General features: G+C 32.8%; 1 protein-coding gene across 1 annotated transcript in view; it reads right to left on the bottom strand.

Moving 5' to 3' along the window:
- rad50 (DNA repair protein rad50) overlaps positions 1–10,266 on the bottom strand; it is a 57,290-nt gene extending 47,024 nt beyond the window's left edge. Inside the window, exons 1-4 of the mRNA XM_067271485.1 lie at positions 10,072–10,266; positions 4,367–4,453; positions 765–866; positions 620–682 (exon numbers count right to left, since the gene is read on the bottom strand). Coding sequence (XP_067127586.1) covers positions 620–682; positions 765–866; positions 4,367–4,453; positions 10,072–10,200 — 381 coding nt within the window. The 5' untranslated portion in view covers positions 10,201–10,266. The remainder of the gene's footprint in view (positions 1–619; positions 683–764; positions 867–4,366; positions 4,454–10,071) is intronic.
- Between the last annotated feature and the right edge of the window lie 10,111 nt (positions 10,267–20,377).

Raw genomic sequence — 20,377 nt, forward strand, 5'->3', positions numbered from 1 at the left:
GTAACGCGGTTCACCTCTTTACTTTAGCAATAATGTCAAGCTTTTCTTTCACACTGTAAGCTTTTCTTTTACTCATCATGCATACAATAATTAAACACTATTCAAAATACATGCAGAAACTCAATACATACACAATCACTCAATACGCAGTAACAATAAAATGCGCTACTCACTAACACCGCACGGACCTGTATAAACGTGTTTGAGCTTATCGCGTCGCAAACATCGCCAGCACTATAACCGAGTGCGCGGTGTAGTGAGCAGCACTATAATGAAGATCCACTGTAGTAATATACTTTAAAAAATCATAAATTAAAAATTTTTGTTGTTCTTTTCAAATTCTTTTACTATTATGAGAGATCTGGATTTAAATTTGTTTTAATTTTTCATAAGTAGTTTGAATCAAGGCATCCTATACTATTACCAATCCAGGCTACCTGTAATGTACAGAATGCTTGAATATGTTTGCACTTTATAAACAAACTATTCCAAAATGTTTTCTATATTTTTTCTTATCATACATATCAATATTTATTTTATTTATTTAATTAGTTTATTTAATGACATCACATTTAGTTGTTGCAAATATAAGTTTATTAAATGCATATCTTTCACTAACCTGACCTGAATCTTTTTTTCTTTTTATTGTTCCATCTAATGTACGTAGGGTCACTTTTTTCACCTATTAAATATTTAATGCATTCAAAAAAGTTAAAAAACATGAAGTTATATGGATCAATGTCAAATTTGTCACCATTACTTACTTTTTGACTTGCTTCTAATGACCTGGTGATTACAACTGTCTTATTTGTCATATCTTTCAACTGTAATTTAATTTGTCCTTTAACACTGGTTTCATGTGCAACCTATTCAAAATGAATGTTATTACAAATTAATTCGTTTTAATGTTTAAATTTAAGTACAAATCACTTCATGATTTATAAAAATATATTGTAGTTTATAAACATTTAACATTTTATTATATACATTCAAAAATTAAATTAATTTTAATCTTTTATTATATATTAATTTTAAAATTGTATGATGAATGTCCACATAATGATGTTAAAATAGTGATAAGTGACTTAAATGCAAAAATAAGAAAGATAAATTCAGGCCAGTAACTGAAAAAACAGTATCTAGTATGAGTTCAACAACAATGGAATCAGACTAATAAAGTTTGCTGTAGCACACAATATGATTATTGGCAGCAAATACTTCCAACATAAAGACATATGTAAGATCACTTGGAGATCACCAGATGATAAGACCCATAAACAAACTGACCATCTCATGATGGATGCTAGACACTATTACAATTTGACATATATCAAAACATGCAAGAATGTGAACATTGATTCGGATCATCATTTAATGTTTGCCAGAATTAGTGAAAAAATCTCAAATGAAAAAAGAAACCTGGAGAACATGGAGAATAAAAATTTAATTGCAAGAAGTTAAAAGATCCCAAGATAAAAAGTGCACTTGCCAATCTGCTTGACAAGCACCTAATACCCGTGAAAGAAAATGATAACTCTTTAGACCAGCGTTTCTCAACCTGGGGGTTGCAGTGATATTAAAGAGGGGGGGGGGTCGCAAAACAATAATGAAATCATTTTATGAGAAAAAATCATTTATTATAAACTTATAAACATTTTACTTACAATAAGTACACATGTAAAGAAAAAAAATTAATGTGATGGTCGCATTTGTTTTTCATTTAAAATTTTCTCCATATGTGGATCTACATTAGAAACACACAAAAGCAAATTGTTTTCGAGTGATAAAAGACAATTCCTGTATTTAGTTTTTAGCACAACCATAGATGAAAAACCTTTTTCACAGAGATAAGATGTGGTGAAAGAGATTAATATTTTCAATGCTTCTGTGACTAAATTTCCATATTCATGTTGATGAGCAAGCCAAAATATATTTAAATCTTCGGATGTAAATTGCAGTTGTAGCGTTTTGTTGACAGACATTTCGATGAGCTGGTTGTGAATCTCAACTGGTAACTTAGCAGCGGCAACAACATTTTCACTAAACAGATTCAGTACCCAGCTCTTCAAGAAATCATTTTTATCTTCTGGGAAATATTCCGTCAACTGAGTTTTTAGCTCACACAAATGCATCTTCATGCAATCTAAACTATGGTGAATAATGGTGTCTTGTTCATTCAAATTTTTCTCAATATAATTTGAAGTGAGTGGGAACATATCCAAATTTTTGCTTTGAAGGCAAATAATCCAGATATCAAGCTTCTTAATGTCTGTCATTAATAAAATGTTTTTATCACGTCCTTGTAAATTCACATTCAAGTCATTTAAATGCGAAAATACATCAGCTAAGTAAGCCAACAACAACATACACTTATTATTCTGTAAAAACAATGAGAATGACATATGTTTATCCTGGAAAAATATTATTAATTCATCTCGCAATTCCAATACCTGGGTTAACAATTTCCCTTGCGATAACCATCTAACTTTTGTATGGAAAAGAAGAGATTTTTTATTTTCGCCCATTTCATTGCATAGTTTAGCAAACAGCCTGTTCTGTAACAGTCGGCTTTTAATAAAATTAACCAACTTTACAGCTTCACAAAGAATTTGATTGAGATTTTCCGGCATATTTTTTGTGACAAGAGCGTGTCTGTGAAGGAAGCAATGCGTCCATTCCACTCTTGGTATAAGACAATCTCTTAATATTTTCATTAATCCACTGTTCTTTCCTGTTATCGCCTTTGCACCATCACTACATACTGCAATACATTTTGTCCAATCTATGTTAGTATAGTTTCTCGTAGCTTCATAAAAACATCAAAAAGACATTGTCCTGTTGCATGACCCGGTACTGCTTTGCAAAACAACATATTTTCTTTGATTGATGTGCACTTTTGCATTCATACCTCACAAAACATAAGAACTGAGACATGTTTGCTACATCTGTTGATTCATCAAATGAATACTAAAAAATTCACTCAAACTCACTTGCTGAATTATCTGATTGCAAACATCGACAGCCATGTCATTGATTCACCTTGATATTGTGTCGTTAGAAAGTGGAATAATTTTCAATTTTTTTGCTTCTTCTACACCTATTAAAACACTGACCATATCAATTGCAGCAGGCAATATGAGGTTTTCAGAAATTGTATGGGGTTTGGACATCTTAGCTACTCTTAATGCTACGAGATAAGATGCTTCAAGTACACTTTTATCAGTATGGCTTAACTTACAAATAGAAGTTTGTTGATTTCTCAAGGTATGTAATTTTCTTTCAAAAAATTCCAAGGGTTTGTTTAGCTTCCAAGTGTTGAACTAATTTTGATGGCTTCATGCTTTCATCGGAGAGAACTTGAGAGCAAACAACGCACTGTGGCTTTCCATCCAATAAGGTGAAACCATAATTTAAATAACTGTTGTTGTACAACCTTGTCTTTTTACCAACCGATTCACTGGATATAGATGGCTCACTTCGTTTTTTCACAAATTTATCTATTTTGCATTAGAAATTTAAAAAAAAAACAATTCAGTTTTACGGTTGACCGCACACTAAAATAAAAGCACCAGACGCACTCTTCACATTTTAAACCTAACTGAAGTGATGCAATTGCCAGCGCCTCTTTTATACTAGTGACAGCATGGCTTGTTCAAACGCATCCATATGCACGTTCAAACATGCTTTCACAGCAAGTATTATAGAAGGAAATCAAATTACAAAGAGCACGTACACATGAAGCTGGAACTTGTAAATTTCTCGTGAATGTACACGTCATACATGCATGTTCATACCCGTCGCTATAAACGCAGCGACATAAAATAATAGGAATAGTTGTATTACATTTTTCATACTGTCGGTATTTTCTTAATGTATAAAATTAGCGCAATGTGATTATATATAACATTTTAAAAAATTTACATTTATAATTACAGTCAAAATTCAATTAGTACTAGTAAGGCTTACTGTTATTATTCCTTTGGGTGGGGATCGCAAAATATTAATTTTATTTATATTTACTATTTGGGGTTGCGGAGCTAAGAAGGTTGAGAATCGCTGAATTAGATTAACACTTTTTGGAATTTTACATTTCCAAAAAGTGTTAATCTAATTAAATATTTATGACTCCTTTCAACAGTTTTAAATTTTTCTTTCTAACTAATTGCAGTTATATTTTAATTTGCAAAATGTTATTTTTACAAAAAAATATAATACTCACATTTTATAATAAAAATCATTTATTTCAGTTCTTATTAACTCTAAATAGCAACTAAAAGTAAGTTTCAGTATCAATTTAAGTACTTTTCAATCAATGATTTTAAATACATATCAAAATTTATACATATTATATCAGAATTCACTTTACCTTTGGATCATGTACAAAAGAACCATCTCGACCACTATTTGGTGGCATATCTCCAGTAGTCATGTATTTTAAACATTCAATTATTGTCTGAAATTGATGTATCAACCAATAAATCATTATTGAAAAAATTATTGATAAATATAAAAAATGTAATTAATTAAATAACAAAGATAAGATAAAAGTAATTGAATGTTCTCTCATATAAGGAAGATTTTACATAAAATTAGAAAATAAAAACTAAAATGTTAAACACTTCAAATTTATTCTTATTTCTTCACTTTCAAATGATGCAAAGTCTGAGACTCTGTATTGCATGACGTATTTGATAAAGCTTTGAATAAAACAAAAATATATAGTGTATATAGTTTTCAAAAGAAATTTTGAAGTCTATATATATAGATTAGATATATTAGAAGTCATATTAATGAATATATTTTCTTTAATACTGAATTTACAATTTACAAGATGGAAGCTATAAACACAGAAATTAAAGAAATATCTTAAATATTGACTATTTCTGGATCATTTCAAAATTACATTTGAATACTCTACATCAGGGATGGGCAACCCGCGGCCCTCGGGCCGCATGCGGCCCGCAGTAATATTTTTTGCAGCCCGCGTGGCATAAAGTATGAATAAATATATCAATTTCCCAGCTTAATGAGATATTCGACAAAAATTCAAACGTTATTTTCTACAACTTATATTTGTGAAAAGTTTTTTCGCAATGAATTTAGTAAAAATTAAAACAAGAAACCGGCTAACAGACACATCGAAACTAATTTAAAACTAGCAGTGACTGATATTTAACCAAATATTTCCGATATATTACGTTTAGATCGGTGCCAGAAGCTATATTAAGTATACCTATGCTAATTTATAATTATATATGAATAAAGAATTGTGATTTACCGACAGTTCCCCCCTCTTTTCTCTTGTGTGCGGCCCGCGTTAGTTCAAAAGTTTTGAAATGCGGCCCTTACGTAGAAAAAGGTTGCCCATCCCTGCTCTACATGATAAGATTTTTCCATATTGTATTTCAAGCTATGCAACTATTTTCTGTGTTAAAATATAGTATATTTTATTGTTCAAAGTAGATGAAATACTGTATTTCCTCAATTCTAAGACACACTTTTTACTTATTTTCACCAATCTAAAATAGAGTTGCATCTTATAATCAATAACATCTTACATTTTTAGTCTCAAAAAACAATCAGAAGTTGTTGCAAATGGACTACACAATGGGTTATACACCAATAATTGCTTTTTTTTTTTTATACTGCTCAACAGTCATATCAGTTCAAATTAGCTTTGTTGATAACAAATATTTAATTTAAATGCCTTTTTAATGTTTAAAATGATTTCTGGATGATATCACAGTGCAGCTTTAAGACAGATAGTTATAGGATATGCAGAAGATAATAAAAATAGAGCAGCTAAACATTATCTGTTTCATGGCCTTTGTACTGTTTTTCTAACTTGTTATTAGTTAACAAGACTTAATAAAATTTATTATTTAAAAATTTTTTCTTGCACAAAAGAAAAATCTTAAATTTTGATTTCAAACTCATGGTGTGTCTTAGAATTAATAATACAATATATTATAATATGAAATTACTATATATATGAATACAACCATTTTCCATTAAAAGAAGTCATTGTAATTGTAAATGGTCAAGTAGAAGTCCTATTGAGAAATTTTGGTTAGATCTGTATATAAAGATTTTCATGTATTTATATCTAAGCAGGAATTGATACAAGCCATTGAAAAAGCATGGTAAAAAATAAATCCTGATGTACTAAATTTCTTATCAATGTCTGAAAGATTAAAAAATTTTATTCAAAATAAAAAAGGATTCACTGGATATTAATAGTATAACTGCTAAAAAATATTGTGTGACCTTGTTTTTTTTAAGTAGATTTCAGTAAAATTCTAACTTTTTCTAATATTTTTATTTATTTCTTAAATTTCTGTTTAATAATCATATAAATATGTATATTCTTCTTTTGATTAATGAATATTAACTGCAGAAATAAATAATTTTCAAAAATATGGAAAATATAAATAAATTTTAGTGAACTTTTCTGAGTATGTGGTTGATATTGACGATGATATTGGCCCTTCAGAATTTGTTGGAATGTTCAGAAATATAGAAGGGTATAAAGATGTAGAGATGGATGACATCAAATCATGTTTGCAATGCGACAATGATGAAAACTTTCAATTATCAGACGAAGACATTATTGCAGCTTGTTCATCTAATGAAAACATGGAGCCTTATGGTAATTCTGATAACGTGGATAGTATAGAGCCAAAAGATGAACAGTTTAGTCATGACAATGCAACAACAATGCTTGAAAATGTGTTAATGTACTTAGAAGGGCAACCTGACATGGAACCAAGTGAACTCATGATGGTAAAGTGTATATGAGATTGTGAAGCATGAAAGCATCACTCAAAGCTGAAATAAAAGAAACTCACAGAATTCTTTATTAATTGAAATGATGTACACTATCCTAATTGAAATAGAACTGATACTATATGTAGATGTCTTTTGCTTTATACTGTTAATATTGTTATAAAAGTATATGTAAAGTGCAATAAATAAAATAAAATGTACATCTAAACTGTATTATTTATATTGTTAATGAATTTTTTGGATTATCTGGATTTTCAATCATCCGGATTGGACCCAGCCCCATTTGAGCCTAATAAATGGGGTTCCACTGTACTACAAATACCTTTAACACTGCAACATAGGTACAGTCACAGTAGCAGATCAAAACATACCTAAAGAGAGAGCTAACTTAAAAATTATAAATATTTGAATAATTAACAAGTACTTTTTATTAACACATGCATAATGATTACAGATGGTCTAATAAACCATATTTGCCATCATAAATATTTTTAAAAATGTTTTCGAGTTTGAACAAACAAGTTAAAAAATTTCTTTTGTATCAATGGAATCTCCTTGTATCCACCACTGTGTACAGACAGTGTTCTTGTTACAAATTAAAAACTCTGGTTTAATTTGTAACAAGAAAAAGAAGACTAGATCCTGAACATTTTTGAATTCTTGTTTTCTTAAATAAAAATCTACAGTAGGTGAAAATGAGAACATTTATTTATTAATCTATTGTAGTTGAGATAACAGTACCTTAAAAAAAATTAGCTATTTTAATTAAAGGTTATAGTCAAAATTAAAAGTTTGAAGTTTATTTCTTAAAATTTAATAAATTGTGTTTCTTTCTACTTTTTGTTTTACTTTTATTTATTTATTAATATACGAAAATAAATGAAACAAGTTAAACAATAATTATTAACTAAATAAATTATGTAAGGTAATAAAGTTCATCAAGTATTTGGGTTATTCAAGTATTTGAGATCTGGTTAATATTTGAATTCAAGAAAAGTGATATTTGACCATCTCTAGTAAAAATATTTCAATATAAGTTTGAAAATGCAAATTCTTCAAAGATTGGAATAATAATTGAAATTCTAGAATAAAAACATTGAATATACAACATTCTGTAATGTTTATACAAATGATTTTTATTAGATTGATTTTATTTAATAACATCACTATCTTTCAGTTCTGTAACTGATACAACTGTATATGATTATCACCAAATAATGGCAAAGTACATAAACATAAATAATTTTTGATATGAAAAATGAATGATTAAGTTCTATAAAAATTTTCTAACTGATAGCTCACATGACTAGTAAATAGATTTATAAGAAAAAATTTGTATGCCACTAATACTACTACAATAAAGGACATATAAACAATACTTCAACTCTGCATTGTAATATACATTTTGCAATTCTCTACTCCAGTTAAACTGTACATGTAATTAATGAATGCTTCCTAAATAGAAATTTTTAATAAAAATACTTGTAAGGATATTACAAAGTATATTTGAAAATATTGTAATCAAAGACAAAAGGTAAAATAAAATATTTTAAAGATCTTATACATTCTTTTCAAGCTTACAAACACAATTAAAACACAAGTGGAGTTGACTTTTCTCATAGGCTCTTCCCACAAATATATAAAGATTGTTTTAAAAGTCTCTGTAATATTGCATTATTTTTAAAATATTTCAATACAAAAAATTCAAAATTCAATGAAATTTTTCAATGAGAATCCAAAACTGGAGGAACTTTTTGAACAAATTTACAGTAAGGCCTTATTTTACAAAGTGTTTCCTAGCACAATGTTCATAAAATGAAAATTGTAATATATTCAAATGAGATTAGTTCTTTTAATATGAAAATTCACTATTAAAAGTTAATAATATTTTAATTTTAATAAAAAATTATGGTTATTTTATATAAATAATATTTATAAATTAAAAACATTCAAAAATTGTAAGATAATAAAGAAACCTTAACGAGATGGCACTGGCTGAGAGTCATTTAGGCTCAAAGGTTTTTCTGGGTATGAACTGCTGTAAATATATCTGTTGGGCATTTTTCCTTCCCTCATCCAACGTGTTATACTATGGTTTGAGAGCATTTGTTACAGCTCTTTAGATGGAAGCAATGCATTCACAGTTAGGATCATTATTTCAGTCAGGAGATTCACAAATTTGAATCTATGTTAAAGCTTCTTTAACACAGATACAAATCTTTGACCTGTTCACTGGTTCCTTTTTCAATTTATGCTGCCAGTTCTTCCAAATCTTTCTTTGAAAGTGGTTCTCCATTACTTTCTAGCAACTCATTGTCATCATCAATGCCAAAATTCCCAATGCTAACATTTTGGTTGTTCCAAACCCATCATTAGCTATATCTGAAACAGGCTCAAACCCAGAAAAGTCAGAAACTGCATCAGGCCTCAATTTCTGCCAGATTCATGCATGGCTATGAAACTTCTTCCCAGATTGATATAATGTTTGTTATGCTCTTAAAAATATTAAAAGACTTCCAAAAATAGTAACTAATTTTTTCACCAAAATATTGCCAACTTCATTAACAATCACAATATTATGTACCAATGTACTATGTTTATGGTTTTTTGTTTTTGTTTTTCATCTTTTGTTATGTTCTTGAATTTTTGCTATTAGCGAGGTAGAGGCCGAAGTTTTAAACACGAAAACGTGTACGTTGAGCGTTCAGCGCCACTTTCCTGCAAGCCTAAAAGTTTGGTAATGGCCTTTGGAATGTCAAGCATGATTACACTGACTTTCCAAACACTATTGTCAAACTTCTAGGCTTACAAGAAAGTGGCACTGAACGTTTGACGTACACGTTTCCGCATTTAGAACTTCGGCCTCAACCTCGCTATTGATTTTGAAATGTTTCCTAATGCAAACCTTCATAAAAAGAGAGAACATAAAAGAAGACCTTGCTGTATAACTGAAGATAAAATAATTAAATAACTGAAGTATAATACAAGTTTGATTGTATAAGGATAAAAACTAACAGCACAAAAACTGGATTGGATTAGTGTAATCATGCACAAAAAACCAGCAATCCAGTACAAAAGAAACAATTTATTACTGAAACGAACATCTTTGATTGTTTTCGACTACTGATGACGGTCACTAAAGATGATCAAAAATTCAATTTTAGTAATAAATTGTTATTTTCATACTGGATTACTGATTTTTTGTGGATGTTTGTATAATGCTAAAATCAAAACATTCTCAAATGTATGTATATATAAAAATTATTTAAAAAATTAAGTACGTACAGTTTTACCAGATCCATTAGGACCCAAAATAAGTGTTAATGGCGGATCAAACTGAATAACTTGACGATTTGCATCTTCTGAACCAAAACTACGAATACCTTGAATTGACATTTTTTGAATGGAAGACATTGTTTTCAATTTAACACTACTTAGCTACCTATTAAGAGAAATATAATACGAAATATGATTATTAATAAGTAATATATAAAAATTTCATGTTAAAATTATTAAAATATAAAATATTTAGTATATTTAAAAACAAATCCAATTAAAACCTTTGAATATAATCAACTAGAAATCTAAATTTATTATGTACTGTTATGTATTAGTATACTGTATTTTGTAAAGTTTTCGATAAAACACGATTATATTACGCACTTCAGATTATCTACCTAAATTAAATTCACTTTTAATCAGTTAATTATTTTGTAGTTTACACATTAGAAGTATTATTATGATATATTGTACGACATTTAAAATTACCCCCTCAAAAAATAAATATCAAAAACACGTGACTTCCAGTCCGAAATTTACCGCTAAATCCACTTGAAAAATGTATTACTAGATGTCGCTACAGCATTCTATAATTATCAGATATTTAAAAAAATTCAATTTATTAAATAACTTTTATAAGAATTCGTAATTACAGAAATTATTTTTATAAATTGGGGTTAATATTAATTTAAATAATAATAAAGATATATAATAGGAAAATTGTACAATAAAATTGACAGACGAATTGCCGACGCGGTTTTTTTAGTCTTTTCGCCATGCGGACACACTTACTTGTTAGAGAATTTTTATTAAGCCCATTATGGGTTCGGCTCAAAGCCGTAGTCATAAATTGCCATCGGGGGAGAAGCAAGATGCCTTGCATCACCTTGCGACAATTTTATTTCATACTCATGATCTGAAGATGATCTGTCACTTTGAATAATTTGTTTGTTTATTCGAAGCGTCTTTCGCTGACAACAACTCTAGAACTTCCTTTAGAAACTACATTTTTGTGGAAAGTATCCTATAACCTGTGATTATCTCAACGAGCTAGAATATACTACATAGAGTGGCTGTAGCGACGCCATGTTTAAAGACAATTGAATACACTTCCTCCATTTTCTTTTTAGTCAGAGGGGCATGCCATTTGGATTGTGTAAAGGCAACGAGTTAGAATGTTCTAACTCGTTGTGTAAAAGTGTGCAAAGGAAAGGAAGAGTTCTAACCTTTAACTAAAATGGTGCGAGTCAAAATGATCTTGCTTATTTATTTTATTTTATTATTTTTTTTTTTAATTTGGAAGTAAATAACAAGACATTTTTTTTCTTTTATTCTTTATTTAAATGTTTCAAAATGTGGGCTCATCAGTGGACAAGCGGTTCCGTTCCCTGAACACTGGGAGTTCGATCGTGGGTTCGCGCGGGCTGGCCACGTGTAGTTTTCCGGGTTTTCTCCACGTCTGTAACGCCTGAATAGGAGCCAGTTACTCTAAAAAGACTTCCCGGAAGGAAGATCACTTAATTAAGTGTTGTGTTGCCGTATCTTAACAAAGCAGACAAACAGTTTCTAAACATGACAAAATAAACATTCTTAATTTTACTTTCCCGGCTGTTACGTATATATAACAAGAAAAAGCATTGGCATCATGTCAAATTTGACCCTCAGAGTTTTTTTTTTTTTTTTTTTGCAAATCTCTACGTTTTGAGACCTCGTGAGTGCAAAAAAAAAAAAAAAAAAAAAAAAAAAAACCGCGCGCATATGTAGCTTAATTAATATCTCAGGACTGGGTAAAAATTAAGAAACGAAATTTAGCAAGGTGGCTTATATATGAAGGGCATTAAAGTTATTAAATTTTTTTTTGTGATTAACGGATAAGGAGATAAAGTGGGCGGTGTGTATCTCGAGTAGGGTCGGATTTAATGACGATTTTACACATAATATTATAAATGCAAGAATATCGAACACATTTCCCACCCTTTGAAGTGGCCAGCAAATCGCCTTCGTAACTCGACATTCGAACTCTGCCTAAATCAACTTTCGTCCACAACTTTCATTTTTCTTTGTCGTTCTTCTGACCATGTCGTTTTTTGATGTACGAGTATTTAAGTTTCGTTGTAATTTTTATCTACCATTTAAAGTACCCCGTCCAATCTGTTTGCTATTTAGAATTCAATTAAAATGATATTTTTATAGGTAAAAAACTAAAAAGATAAATAATATACTGTATATATACTCCGTACTTTAATTAAATGTGCTTTATATATTGTCTCTGATAGAACAATATGTACCGATATTGGGGACATCAGTAGTAAAATACTTTTTTGTGATACATAGGTAAACACAACCTGCACTTAAATACTTTAAGGGTCGATTTACACACAACAGTGACGTGCCGGCACAGTGCAGTAAGCATCGATAAATATCACACATAGCCAATCAGAGTTTCATGTACGACACTTGTATGATTAACAGAATACAGATCACGTGTCGTAGATGAAACTCTGATTGGCTATGTATGATATTTATCGATGTTTATGCACCAAACGGTCCTGTGTCGGCACGTCACTGTTGTATGTTAATCGACCCTAATACTTTTCTCACTGCTGTTCTCGTCTTTCGTGTGCTTCCTTGCCTTAATACGCCTGTTTAAACTTTGTCTGTGAATATATTTTACACCACACTCACTACATTCCATTTTATTTAACGTATAACGAGTTCCTAGACGTTGACAGTGTGGTAAACAATAATAAACGCTCTAGTTTTACTCTTGCGATCGGAAGAAAAGGCTGACGTTGCATATTCGCCATGGTGCGGAAGAAATTGTCATTAATGTTCGCTCAGGGTCTAGACGTTTGTCACAAATGTAGCAAGATCTGTATAAGAAGGTCAGGACACGCTCCCGTGATTCTATGCGGCAGCGGCCATGTTGGGGCATATCGATAGAGATCACCATACGTGGTTCCTGCGTGAGTCGACTATTATTACGTATATACGTACTCAAAACGTTAAACAATGGGTTACCTAATTGTGGCACCTAATTGTAAAAGTAAGTCTACCGACCTTCGACTGTTTAGATTTCCTGCAGGTAAGCAGAGGAAAGCGAAATGGGTGCAAAACTGCAGACGGAATAAGTGGCAGCCAACTGAACATTCTAAACTATGTGAGGGTAGTGTATATTATGTATTTTTTATAGGTACTGTCTTTGAGATGTATACGTGAGCTCACATTAAATTATTTGTTGTTCAGCCTCATTTCGAAGAATCTCAGTTTCAACTGTTAATCTCAACTTTTCTGTCAGTGAGATTACATATTTTTGCCAGAGATATGAACAGTACTTTGAATGTAAAAAAACTGTATGGAAGCAAAAGCTCATTTATGCGTACTTCTGCTGACTTCCGAAAATGATGTTTTATTATATTTGTATCTTGTGTGTTTACAGAGAAAGAAGTTATGTCTCAGATAAGCTCTGTTAAAAATATCATCAAATTGTGTTTAATATTATCCTTTTTGATTAAATTTTATGTAATTAGGAAAATATGACGTTTAAGCCTTTGTAAAGCAAAAAATGTTCATTAATTAAACGTTAGTCCAGTATTTATTTTTTAATGCATTAATATTGTATTGGTAAATGCTTTAAAATAAAATTTTGGATAACTTATGTTATTGCATTACTTTACCAAGTGCTTATATACGTAATTGCATCAGTTTTAGCACCTATTTAATTAGTTTCATTCACGACAGCAAATGATGTGGATGATTGTTTATTTTAAACTATTTGATCGAAAAGTTACATAAAATTGGGGTTGCGTAATCATCCGAAATTATTATTATAATTTTGACTGGAAATCACTGGATTTATGCAATTTTAGTTTAATTAATGTCGTATAAAACTGACTGCTCGTACAAGTTTGCTTAAAACATGCGACTCAAAATACCCCAAAATGGCGGCTCAAGAAGTAGGTCACTGCGTGTCCTGACCTTCTTATACAGACCTTGAAATGTAGTTGTCGCCATTGGAGCTGTTCGCCGTAGCGGCATAATTTAGAAACTAATGCTAGACGCTTGTTCGAAGTTAAAGATTGGAAAGAAGGTACAGCCTAACAAATCGATGATTGCTCGAGCAGTTTAATAGTTTCTCAGTTTAAGCTGTGACTTATTTATCCTATTATATGTAAAAATGACACGTTGAAAAAGATGCTAGTTTTAGTTTTATTTCTATTTTTGTTATTATTTTTTAAAAAACTTTTAGTAATTCACAAACCTACTTCCGGTTTTTTATAAAGGAATGTTACTTTTATTCGAGCAAGTTATTTACCTTTTTCTACAATCACAGATAAGTAATATTTCAATATTACTGTGCAAAACATGTGAAGCAAGTTTATTAACTTTGATGACAGCAATTTCTTTATCAATACTTGAAAAGACAAAGGTGACATTCCTGCAGACCTAAAATAACATTTGAAGTTGAGCATAATACTTGTGTTTCTTTGTAAGACAGTATGTCCCATATCTAATTAACAGTAATTAATACTGAACACGTTTCCGTGTTCAGTATCGCAGAATTCTTGCTAAGTCTAGTTATATGGTTTTATCTACTTGGCCACTGTCTGGAAGATCCGGAAAACAGTTAGAATCGGAGAATCTGAATTTTTATGGCCGATTTCATTCGGATATGTCCAGTGGTGATATTCGAAATAGTTAACAAAGGGTTCGCTAGCAGAAAATTTTTCCCTGACAATCACCGATAAACGAAATGGAAGTTTTGGCTAGAAATAAATACAATACCTTTTCTTGCGATATATCTAATAGTCAGTGGCGTATTTGGAACGTAACGAGCCCTGGGCGAAGACCAGGTAACAATAGTATATTAGTGCTATCGACCTTTTTTTTTTTAGGCAGAGAAATTTTTCACCCCGAATGGCACTGCTGATAATAGACAGATGTCATCGTCTCTCGAAATACATCGAAATATAATATCCTTTTTATTTCGCTGTCCATAGCCCGACACGTGTTCCACAGCCATCTTGTATTATCTCGCGCGCGTGAGATTGTGGGATCTCTCTTATGACTGGATCTAGTTTCAAGAACTCTCTTGAATCGATCGCGATTAAACCTCGTTTCGGTCGAGAGAGATCGCACCAAGACCCCGACCTTGCTCACAATCTAGATTGAGAGATCCCCGACCTTGCTCACAATCTAGATTGAAATGTTCGCTGCGAACGGGGTATAAGGCTCTAGTTTAGTAGTATTACAGAGTATTTTACGTATATTTTAATATATTTAAAAAAAAAAAAAAAAAAAAAAAAAACAAACAAAACCACTGAGAAATGTTCCGTGTGTTTAACAAGGTTCGGGAAACTGAAAATTTTAACAACGGGTTCGGCCGAACCTGTGCGAACCCGCTGAATATCACCACTGGATATGTCATGACTTATTTCTCACTAACTAGTTGCTCCATTGTGGATCTGAGAGTATGAGACTTTCGTGATCTGTGAATTATGAAAGTCTCATGCATATCATCAAATCTTCATTGACTGAGTTAACAAATATTTAAATACTGTACTTTTTTATAATTAATCTATAAAGCGTAGTTTTATTTATATTCTTTGCAAACATTTAAACATCCTGATTTAGTCTCTTTACTTTGTCTTTTTAGATTTTTTCCATATTTTTAACAATTTTTGTTGCGTTATTCTCTGTCGTGTAAAATTTCTTGTGCCGCTAAAATCTGGAATCCGAATCAATTTAGACCAGAACAGAAAGATTTCAAGACGTAACCATGTTTTGGATCCTCTGTGTTACATAAGTAATATGTGCCGAAACTTTGTTTATCTATATATATATATAATCGAGATGGGTTGATAATAATAATAATAATAATAACTCTCCCGTGGTCACCACCTGGTCGTGGTGGGAGAGCCCAGTAATTTTACTGATCCATAGGGCAATGCAGGCTGGAGCATAAGCTCCTGGTAGGGACACCCATGCCAGTAAGGTCTATGGGGAGAAATGAAGCTAAGAGTGACCATGCCCACATTCTGTGGAGATATTTATTATGGTAATAACTAGATCAAAGTGTGATACCGGCTCGGACGTCGCCCGGGTTAACAAGGTCCGCGTTCGTGGGTTAGGCAGAGGCTCACGTTCGAAAAATAGGTCACAGTCTCCCTTGGTTACCGGTGGCGAAAGCAGCACCGGCCCAAGCATGGCTACTGCAATGCCCTCAACAGATGTGAGGAACCAACCCAGCCTTGGTGTTTCTGTGGCAATGCATCCACAGACCACAAAGGCTGGAAAACCACGCCAACGGATGAAATGGACAGTAGAAATGAACGAGTTTATCATCCGTACTTATTACACCATCACAAAACTCGAAACAAACATGACAGCATACAGACAACAACTACACCATAGATTCACACAACAGTATCCTCATCTCACTGTCACCGAACAAAGGGTTGTTGATCAAAAAAGAACAATTATACACAACAACCTTATTCCACAAACAACACTTGAACTTATCAAACAACAGGTTGCTGATCAAATACATCAACAGACAGAAACATCTAACATTAATGAAGATCATGTAACCTGTCAGGATAATCCAGCAACAAGCATTGATAATAACACACATACAACAATTACCACTAATGATACTACAGACACTTCCTCATCCATCACTGATAACATAGACTTGGATTTAGTTAATACGCTCTCACTTATATTTCAGGAAACACTCACTAAATATACAGGTACAGATCCCACACAACGACCACGAATACCAAAAATCAACACGTCAAAGAAAGTAGGAAAAACACTAAATTATGTAAACACTCACTTACTACCACACTACATTCATTCAATTTCTACACTCTCAGACATTCATACATTAGTTTATGCTGGGGCAGTCACAGTAGTGACACAACATGGACTGAAAGTACAATCACAGACAAATACACAGAAAACACAATTCTATCACAAACCTGCCTGGCAGAGAAGAATAGAAACACAAATAAATGACATTAGACAGCAATTAGGCAGGCTGACACAATACACTAAAAACAACATAACACCCAAATTAAGGAAACAGCTCAAAAACATTTTCAAGAAAATAAAAACACACACAAAACACGAACATCACAACACACGCATTACAGAATACATTGATACACTAAAACAAAAACTTGCTGCCAAAGCACGTAGACTCAAACGATACAAAACATGTACACTACGAAAACAACAAAATAAATTATTTACAAACAATGAAAAACTCTTTTACAGACAAATTAATAACAAAGCAAACACTGATACACAGCACAGTGGCACACCAACAGAAGAAGAACTCACAACATATTGGTCTTCTCTTTGGTCCAGTGCTGTCACGCACAATGCCGATGCAGGCTGGATCGAGGAGGAGAACAGAAACTTGCACAACATACCAACTATGCCCTGTGCTGAAATAAACATACATGATTTCCAATACACTGTTAACAGAACACACAACTGGAAGACACCTGGTGTAGACAACATTCACAATTTCTGGTACAAAAAGTTCACATCACTGCACCAGGAACTAGCTAAACACCTAACACACATCATCATCAATCCACAAGACATGCCAAATTTTCTTACTCAGGGCATCACCTACATGAAACCTAAAAACAACAATACCACAGACCCCACACAATACAGACCAATTACATGTCTTCCAACACTGTACAAATTATTGACATCCTGTATTGCAAACAAAATATACAAACATGTTGAAGAACACGACATTCTAACAGAACAACAAAAAGGTTGTCGTAGAAACCACAGGGGATGCAAAGAACAGTTACTCATAGATTCAGTCATTCTACGGCAAGCACACAGACAACACAGAAACATACACATGGCATATATAGACTACAGAAAAGCATTCGACAGTGTTCCACACAGTTGGCTGCTACATATCCTACACATGTACAAAATACATCCATCACTCATTGCATTCTTTCAAAACACTATGCAGCACTGGAGAACAACACTACATCTGAGGGTTAGTAACACTTCCATACAAACAAACCAAATTTTTATTAGGCGAGGAATTTTTCAAGGAGATTCCTTGAGTCCTCTCTGGTTCTGCCTAGCCTTGAATCCATTATCCAACTTGTTAAACAACAGGCAATATGGTTACAATATCAGACACAAAAAAACAACACAGTTTACACTGTCACATCTCATGTACATGGATGACATAAAACTTTATGCATCCACACAAAAACAACTTCATCAACTCCTACAAATCACACATTCATACACCAAGGACATACAAATGAAATTTGGCCTAGATAAATGCAAAACACTTCACATAGAAAAAGGAATCCTGAAGAAAGAAGATTTTGCACTTGGAAATGGAGACATTATTGAATCCATGGAAGAGGGCGAGTTCTACAAGTATTTAGGATTCCAACAGGCCAAACTAACAGAACATGCACAAATAAAGCAAAGATTAATTAAAGAATACCAAAGTAGGTTAAATGCTATTCTCAGAACACAGTTAAATGCAAAACACACAGTTAAAGCAATAAACACATATGTCATCCCAGTACTCACATATTCTTTTGGAGTTATACATTGGACTCACACAGATCTCGAGCAACTCCAAAGGAAAACAAGAACTACACTTACTAAGCATAAACAACATCATCCTAAATCTGCCACAGAAAGATTAACCCTTCCACGTAAAGATGGCGGACGTGGCCTGATTGACATAGTTAACCTTCACTACAAACAAATACAGTCACTGCGAGAGTTTTTCTACAAAAAACAAGAAACATCACAATTACATAAAGCAGTAACTCTAGCAGACTCAAATAACACACCATTAAACTTACACTCACATCATATGGACACAACGCAACATATAAAAAGCATAGACACCATTAAGCAATCGTGGGCTCGAAAGGCACTCCATGGCAGGCATCCTTACGATCTGGCCCAGGATTTTGTTGACAAAACTGCGTCAAACAGCTGGTTAGCTCGGGGATGCCTCTTTGGGGAGACGGAAGGATTCATGATTGCCATACAGGATCAGGTCATAAATACTAAAAACTACAGAAAACACATACTCAAAGATACAACACTCACAAATGACACATGCAGAAAATGTCACATCATGCCAGAAACTATACAACACATCACCTCTGGTTGCAAGCTCTTGGCACAGACAGATTATTTACACAGACATAACCAAGTAGCAAATATAATACACCAAGAGCTTGCAAAGAAACACAAATTAGTAGACATCCACGAACCATACTACAAATACATTCCACAGACAGTATTGGAAAACAACACGCACAAAATGTACTACGACAGAGCCATAATCACAGATAAAACAATTTACCACAACAGACCAGACATCACACTCATTGACAAACACAATAAAATCACATACATTATAGACATATCCATTCCAAACACTCACAATATACAAAACGCATGCACTGAAAAAATTAGCAAGTACACAGAACTCGCCCAGGAAATAAGGCATCTGTGGAGGATGGATAGGGTGCTTATTGTACCTGTTGTTCTCTCCTCTACAGGTGTCATACCACACACACTACACAAAAGCCTGGGCACATTAGAATTGAATAGAAACACATACATCACTCTACAGAAGGCCACTATATTGAATACATGTCATATTGTGAGAAAATTCCTGAATACAGACACACACACTGATACACTTCTTTAATTTCTGTTTTGGTTACTATGCCTTGACTTTGGTCCGGCATAGTACACAACCACCGGTGTTAACCGAGTATCTCTCACTTAACCCAACATAATAATAATAATAATAACTCTCCCGTGGTCACCACCTGGTCGTGGTGGGAGAGCCCAGTAATTTTACTGATCCATAGGGCAATGCAGGCTGGAGCATAAGCTCCTGGTAGGGACACCCATGCCAGTAAGGTCTATGGGGAGAAATGAAGCTAAGAGTGACCACGCCCACATTCTGTGGAGATATTCATCATGGTAATAACTAGATCAAAGTGTGATACCGGCTCGGACGTCGCCCGGGTTAACAAGGTCCGCGTTCGTGGGTTAGGCAGAGGCTCACGTTCGAAAAATAGGTCACAGTCTCCCTTGGTTACCGGTGGCGAAAGCAGCACCGGCCCAAGCATGGCTACTGCAATGCCCTCAACAGATGTGAGGAACCAACCCAGCCTTGGTGTTTCTGTGGCAATTCATCCACAGACCACAAAGGCTGGAAAACCACGCCAACGGATGAAATGGACAGTAGAAATGAACGAGTTTATCATCCGTA

The sequence above is a fragment of the Centruroides vittatus genome, unplaced genomic scaffold (assembly GCF_030686945.1).
Source record: "Centruroides vittatus isolate TY-2023 unplaced genomic scaffold, ASM3068694v2 contig_4, whole genome shotgun sequence".
NCBI classification, from domain to species: Eukaryota; Metazoa; Arthropoda; class Arachnida; order Scorpiones; family Buthidae; genus Centruroides; species Centruroides vittatus.